Here is a 7323-nt window from a genome sequence, read left to right as displayed (position 1 = left end):
CGAAGGCCCATTAGAGAAACGAGGAAACGTCAAGAAAGAGATAGAATGAGGAAGCGGATGAAGAGAATACCATAGGAAACCAGACTTGACACTGGGCAAACAAGCTCCCCTGAAACCTACTCAGGTGAAACAACTTGACGGCATGAACAAGCTGAAGAATTACTTCAACCTAAGTGCACACAAGGCTTTAATTGTCTTGAATGCCGTCTTCCATTATTTTTATATGGTAACCACTCACCGCCAATAAAAAGCCCCGGGCCAGGGGCTCAAAGCGCCTTTGTTCATTACTGGTACATACAACTAACCATCTTATACTTCCTTTTTAGTTTCTTCTCTGCACAGCCGGGTTGCCGCAGTCCCCGCTAAATCTGTATTGTAGCGCCATACCAGCGACGCATAAAAATGGGAACGCCTCTATGCGAGTGTTTGTCCTAGCGTTCTTATAAGCAACCTCGTACAAGTGTGGAGCTTTTAGGCACATTAAAGAAGAAAAAAAAGACACTAGTAAATTGAGTCTGACATTCTTTCGAAAGTTAATTTTCAATCATTTTGTGTCAGGTTGGTTATTAGAAGAGCGAATAAAAACCAAGCTTCCATTTTTCGAATTGTGCGCCGAAACCCCGCGCCGGCACGTCAGTGTGGCATCGTAAATTTCCAAGTATTTTCTCGTATTCGCTCAGCAAAAGCTCTTTAAGCTTGTTAACTTAAGTCTTATAGGCTCTCTTAGAATACAGTGTACCCCACCTTTGTCGATAAAGAATTTACTAAATCATAGCAGACGCCGTCCAAGTTCATTTCGTCACGGTGAGCTTTTCTCTCTTACCAAGCCTGTTATAACGATAATACGGGCGTTTGGGCATCGTAGAAGGGTAGTTTACTAATGCGGCTCAAATAATGTTTCTCTTTGGTGTGCCTTTAATACGTCTGCGTCTTTTCATTCCTTGCCTCCCGCTTTGCAGCCGTACCTGAAAGCTACCTAAGGTAGACGGACAGCATCTTCTCACGTCTCGAGAAGTACTACGAGGGCGAGCTGAAGAAAAGTTTGTGGCTTGACTCGCTCTCCCTGGAGAACGCCCTGGCCAAGTTGCGCGCTATGCAGCTGGCGAATGGATTCCCGCACGGTATGCGCAACGAGCATGACATGGACAGATATTTCGCCGAGTTCCCCGAGTCGCCGCGGGGTGGTTCCTTCTGGCGAGCCTGGCTGAGCGCGGCGCGCATTGTCCAGCGCCGAGAGATGGCGAGACACTCGACGTCGGACGTAGTCTTCGTCGCGGGCAGTGCAATCGCTTACTTCGGAGTGCAACAGAACAAGGTCTTCGTACCGGCCGGTATGATCGGCAGGCCAGTGTTCTACAGGCGAGGCCCGCCTGCGCACAAATATGGAACGCTAGGAATGGTACGTGATACAGAGAAAAAATAAGTGAAGGCTAAGGTGACTCTTAAGCTATTGCAGGAGCTATACTTTAAAGCCTAAATACATTTTCATTCAGATAGTTTGGGGACACACCAGGTAAACGATAATTTCTGTTTCACGGTAACCGGTTCTTGGCTTCGTTATTTGCTGAAATTCATATTGGCCGCTGAAAGGACACAATGACGACGGACGCCCATGCTGTCGTCAATGTGTCTTCCTTTTTGTGTGAGTCCTTTCAGCAGCAAAAATGACTTTCAATTCATTCGTCGTGTGGGTTTGTGGTTGGGCACCAGCGCTTGTTCTCTCTATTTTTCCCGTGCCTAGCGTATTTGCACTGGAAACAGAATACTAGCAATTACTACCGAGAGGTTCGGGCGCCATGGGGGCCGAGAAACTGCTGGTAATACGTACAGGGTTATACCTAGCTGCGTCATGAGCCAGCGACCTATTGTCCTTGGCTGATGCAAGACGAGGGTCAGAATAGCTCGACGGCTTTCGGCGCCCAGCAGTGTTATTTCGTTATGACGGCGATGATGACGCTATCTCCGCGCAGATCATAGCGCACGAGAGGTCGCATGGGGGTACGATGCGCAAGGCGCCGGCGTGGACGCCAGCGGCCTGTTTCGCCAGTGGCTGACGCATTGGTCTCGGAGCAAGCACGGGAGCATGATCAGTTGCCTCCAGTCCCAACACGCCAAGGTCAGAACTCACTGCCACCAAAAGCTCCAGCACGTAGCTCCTCAATGTCATAGTTTTCTATACCAAAGTTGTTTGAGGGAAATCTGGTGCACCGCGATCGTCCAGTTACCATAGGAATGATTGATCAGAAAACGGACGTGTATCTTCGTGCTTGTGACTTCAGACGTTCTTCTGGCTTTGTTCGCTACGCCTTATCTGCCTTTATTGGCCTACAATTCGAAGCAATCCAGTATTTCTAAACGCAAAATGTGATAGCGTTTTGCGCACTTGCAAATGATTGCGAATTGTGACATTTATAACGACATAGGTTGCTTATTATGATCAGTTTGTTAAGTCACAAAGCCGTTGGAAACTATAAAAACTAAGTTTAAGCAAATCGGCGTAGTAACCATTATTACCATGCTGGCTTAACTGCCATGCTTGCAGCTCCCATAGACACTAGCGCCAGGGTTCTCTCGAGCAATATTTGTAGGAAGGCCTATGCTTAATGAGCTGTGCTAATTTGGACACTTGCCAGCGTATCGGATGCTTCAATGGCCTCTACTCGGCAGTAAGAATTTGGAGGCCCGCAGTGTAAATTTTTTTACAGTAAGCCATGGGACCACAGTAATTCGGGCGAGAAACCGAGAAACCTTCTGTGAAAGCAATCCGAGGTAGGCGACCCAAATTTTCTGGAAATAACCGAAAACAATAGAAATATTTTCTATAAGGGATGTATTTAAATGCCTCAATTCAATGAAAATGGAAATTGCAAATTGCACTGTCATATTCGTTTCAGGCGATGGCTTGAACTGATTGATACATAGCGAAAGAAATTTTCGAGACCGTCGTCAGCATTGATTAAAATGCCAACTTTGCCTAACCAATTAGAGTAATGACTGTTGGGTTGCACTTCTCGCTGCCTACGAGATTACCGAGTCGAAATCAGTACTCGAGTCATGGCCATATAAACATATGGGCATGTCAATCTACTCATTACTGATACCATTCATTACTGCTCCATTATGTATAATATTAGCGCTTTTTTTTATTAATTTAGGAAAAATATTTCGAACACTTAAGTCTGAGTTGCCACGACAGGTGAGTGGCGGGAACTTATACGTGACTCAACGAAAGCTACAAGTCCAAATTTGTGTTTACTAAAGGTAGCTTGTCGCTCCGATGCCAAAATATCGGGTATATCTGACACTTGCACGCACTACGCGAATTGTGGGTGGTCGTGCCTTGTCTATGAGGTGTCGCTTGATTGATTAAATTGTAAGGTTTACCCTAACAAAGAAATACTGGGGATGCATGAGAGATGCCGTAGCGGAGGGCTCAGGATGAATTTTGACAGCTTGAGGTTCTTTAATGTGCACATAAATCTAAGTGCACGAGCGGGCTTCTGATTTTTCTTTTTTCATTTCACCTCGATCTGAATGCGCCCGCTGATGCCGGCAATAGAACTAGCCACCGTTTGCTCGGCAGCATGCAGAACGCTATAATCACTTCTCTACAGCGGCGGTTGGTCTGTGACCTGTAATAACTTCGTTGAGAACGCACAGCTCATTAGCTCATTGCGATAGCAATTGCATGGGCATTCCAGGCGCATTTCTGCTGTCGCCGTCACTGTGATGTTCCGTATAAAGTCTGAGGGCGATAACACCATTGTCGCGCGCCGTACGCTGTGTGTGCGAGCGAAAGCGTGCGAGAGGAGCCGACGATCGCGGCTCATTGTCGCGAGCGCGAAAGGGAGGAAAGCAGGGAGAAAGCGCGCCGCCTTCCGTCGCGCACAAGGCACCTAAAGTTACGAGGCGCCGGAGGGAAGAAAAAGGAAGGGGCCGGCGTTCCACTCCGGCTGGAACTGCGCATGTGCCGGCTTCGCGCAGTCGCGCGGCCGTATCTTGTGAGCGATCTGCTATGGGGTGCGTCGGCTGCTGTAAGCTTTGAGCGTACTATGTGTTCTCGGCGCTCAGTTTGCGTTGAAGCGATAGACAGCACGAAGAGACGAAGGTCATTTCGCTCGCCGCTGCTGCCGCGTTTCCTCACGCCAGCGTTTTGACAGCGAGTGTCCGCTGTCATCGAGTGTGATGTGGCCATGTTTGCTGTGCGCGCTGACACCATGCTGGTTAATTTAGTTAGCAAGCGAATGTTTACAAGTTCACACGGCCTATAAAAGTACTATCCATACATCGTATTACTGTCTCCTAATCTGCTATCGCAATCGATGTTTCGCCTTTCGGGAGAAACTGCGGCTTTTTTGTTGTTGTTAATCTCAGAGGTTTAATTGCATCGTTTCAAAAGGAAGTTAAGCTCCAAATGTTCACAGCTAAATAAGGTTATCACGTAATTTTCAAAGAATAAATAGGTCCCGACAACGTTAGAGGTGAAGTGTCAGTGAATCTATGTGGCATTCTCACAGAAACACTGATTATGCGTAAATTATCTTTAGTTTAAACAAATGCTCTTTGCTTAAAGCGTAACCATAACACCTTAAGGTAGCACCAGAAGCAAGATTAAACTAATCGTTAGCATGTAAGAAACCTGCGATAAGTTATAGCTTCACAAATGAAGTCGCAGTTTCACCCGAAAGGAGAAGCATTGATTGAGATAGCAAAATATTAGACATCTATACGCAGTAAAGTTAATAGTTGTATCATCTGGTATACACTGTTGTAAACATTCGCTTGCTAAATAAATTAACAAGTATGGTGTCACACGCGTACAGGCAAACATGAAGACATCGGACTCAATGGCCGCGGACACTTGCCGTAGAAGCGGAAACGCACACTATACTCTTAGGAGATGCTCCTTACCATGTTTTTTTTTTCCTTGGGACCTTCTTCTGAAGCAATCCTCTAGCATACAAATTGTGAAACAAATGTGCAATAAATCAAACAAATCTCAAACTTGCCCAATCTTCGATGTTCCTGCTCAGATGAGCAAGACGGACAGTCTGGACCGTCAGGCGTCCGAGAACATGGCCGACTTCGCGGGATCACTGGTGTCGCACGCGGCGTTCAGAGAGCTTCCCGAGCACCAGCGCTGCGTCACGGTGCCCGGCGGCGGCTCCGCGCTCAACTTGACCGGCGAGCAGCTGTACTTCGTGTCCCGCTGCGTCATGTGGTCCACGGACAGCGTCTGGCGCGACTACAGCGGCGGCAATCACGCCGCGTACCGCGCGAGGTGCGACGTGCCCGCCATGAACCTGCCCGGCTTTGGCGAAGCCTTCAACTGTGCGCCGGGCTCCAGGATGAACCCCGTGGATAAATGCGCCTTCTAGAAGGAGGCTCCGCGGGGGATCGCGACGCCGCCCTCGACAACAAAAGTTGTATTTGCAAAAGCCCCTATAGAGAAAAAGTTTATTGCGTGATGCCGGCAAGAACAAAGATTTCGATGCAGTGCGATCTTTTATTTCTTGCGAACCACTTGCAGAGAGTGCTGTCGGTGGCAACATTGATTTACGAAGGTTTTTAGACCTTCTGCGCACTGCAATGACACAGTAGAGTGCTGCAAGTGTGAAAAGAAAAAGTAAGCATATCGTTCTCGCGCAAATAAATACAACAATGGCGCTGATAGTTGAGTTTTGTCGAATGCCACTTGGTGACCTTTGTGAGCATTATTGTTCAAGTCCCAGGCACGGTGAAAAGCCCACGCCGACGGCCGGCAATTAGCAGGAAAACCTCGTTGGTAGAGGCATAACACCTCGTATCTTCTTTATATCTCGCTATCCCAGAGCGTCACAGTCGACTATCCACAAGACCCGTTTCACCACCTGATGACCCACATCCCACTAGCCTCCCCTCCAAAATTAGACTGAACTTTAATGCACGGTTAGGGCATCGCACTTTCAGCGGAACCTCTGTATGTGTGTGCGTTCCTTCGCTAGTCTGCACACGCTGCTTCCGCGGATTCCCCCTTAAATATGACCGAACTGTGGATAGCAGTAGCGCATTTATGAATAATATCCATGTAACTGGATGTCTCCGACAAAACATAGGGGTACTACAGAGGTAGGCTTCTACTCAATGATACCTTTAGTGTGGAAAAGCCAGCTTTAATAGAAGTTGGGTTTCTGTATACTTTTTTTTTTTGTGATTTGTTAATAATAATTTGTTAAGGTAAAATATTAGTGGCGTTAGAAGCTTGCCAGCGATTAGCCGTTTTCTCCACACATTCCTACGTGCTCTCTGACCGTGCTTGGAAACCACTCGCCCCCGTGCTCTTCCTCACACCTCGTCTCGGGTGAGTGCTCCGCCTTCCTTTATTGATGGCACCTCGCCCTCATTAATGACCCAACGTGAAGAAGTGCAGTTCCGCTTTCGCCCCTTGGTAAGTCGTGGTGAACGAGACGGTCTTAAACCACCAACGATGTGAAAATTGTCGAGCAACACTGGCTGTTATCTGCATCTGTTGAAACTATGTATTAAAGCATTGTCCATGTCCCCGGAGAGCGCGTTTTGTGACCTGGAAGGATGTCAACATAGCTCCCGTGAGGGAATCACGCGCAATAGCAAAATACTAGCGTGTAAATTCTGCTCTTCGTCTTTCCTCGAAAGGTAAACGTTACTTATTCAAAGGTGCAATGTGGAGAAGCAAACTTCTGTATTGGGGAAAGGGCCAAAATCCGAGGTAAATTTATTACCCGACACAAAGATCGCTATTAGTTTTTAAGTCGCATAGCGAGTATTATGTAGGCTTGTATGGACTGAAAAAAATAATGTAGTCGTCCCGTCGATTACTGAAAACCAGTAGACCACATTTTATCACTACTGTGGAGCTATGACGCATGAGGACGAAAGGTTAAACGCGAGAGGACTAGAGCACGAGTATGGATTCGTAGGTGAAAACCATCCATAGCAACCCTTCCCATATCCTTCAAATAAAGCATATGGAACCGAAAAAGAAAAAAAAGAAAAGGGATGGGGGGGGGGGGGGGGGGGTAGAGAAGGCAACTGCGTAGGTTGGAGTTGTCATATGTAGCGCATGTAATGAAGTAATCAAATTTGAGTTTGACAAAATGTTCACGAGCTATGGACTATAATACTACGTGAGACAGCATATCTTTTATTGGCGATTTCTTTCTCAGGACATGACATACAGCGACATCTACCTCGCTACACCCACGCGCGCTCTTTGACGTCACAAAATTGTTCGCGCACACCATGTACAGCCGGAAAAGTATAAAACTCCTCGCAGTGTCCCACCTACCTAATCCTTTCGTCACG

General features: G+C 47.2%; 1 protein-coding gene across 1 annotated transcript; it reads left to right on the top strand.

The window, feature by feature from the left end:
- The first annotated feature begins 1946 nt into the window (after positions 1-1946).
- Positions 1947-6388, top strand: LOC129384791 (neprilysin-2-like). The gene is made up of 2 exons (XM_055070379.2): positions 1947-2116; positions 5034-6388. Exons 1-2 carry the CDS (start codon positions 2084-2086, stop codon positions 5376-5378), a joined length of 378 nt encoding a protein of 125 aa, XP_054926354.1. The 5' UTR covers positions 1947-2083; the 3' UTR covers positions 5379-6388.
- The last annotated feature ends 935 nt before the right edge of the window (positions 6389-7323 follow it).

The sequence above is a fragment of the Dermacentor andersoni genome, chromosome 5 (genome assembly GCF_023375885.2).
Source record: "Dermacentor andersoni chromosome 5, qqDerAnde1_hic_scaffold, whole genome shotgun sequence".
Classification (NCBI taxonomy): Eukaryota; Metazoa; Arthropoda; class Arachnida; order Ixodida; family Ixodidae; genus Dermacentor; species Dermacentor andersoni.
This window is presented reverse-complemented; position numbering and strand designations above follow the sequence as displayed.

Bases quoted from the DNA above. Each gene is read 5' to 3' on its own strand.
- LOC129384791 (XM_055070379.2), top strand. From the start codon at position 2,084: ATGATCAGTTGCCTCCAGTCCCAACACGCCAAG. The intron at 2,117-5,033 runs GTCAGAACTCAC...GTTCCTGCTCAG, and splicing joins TCCAGTCCCAACACGCCAAG to ATGAGCAAGACGGACAGTCT.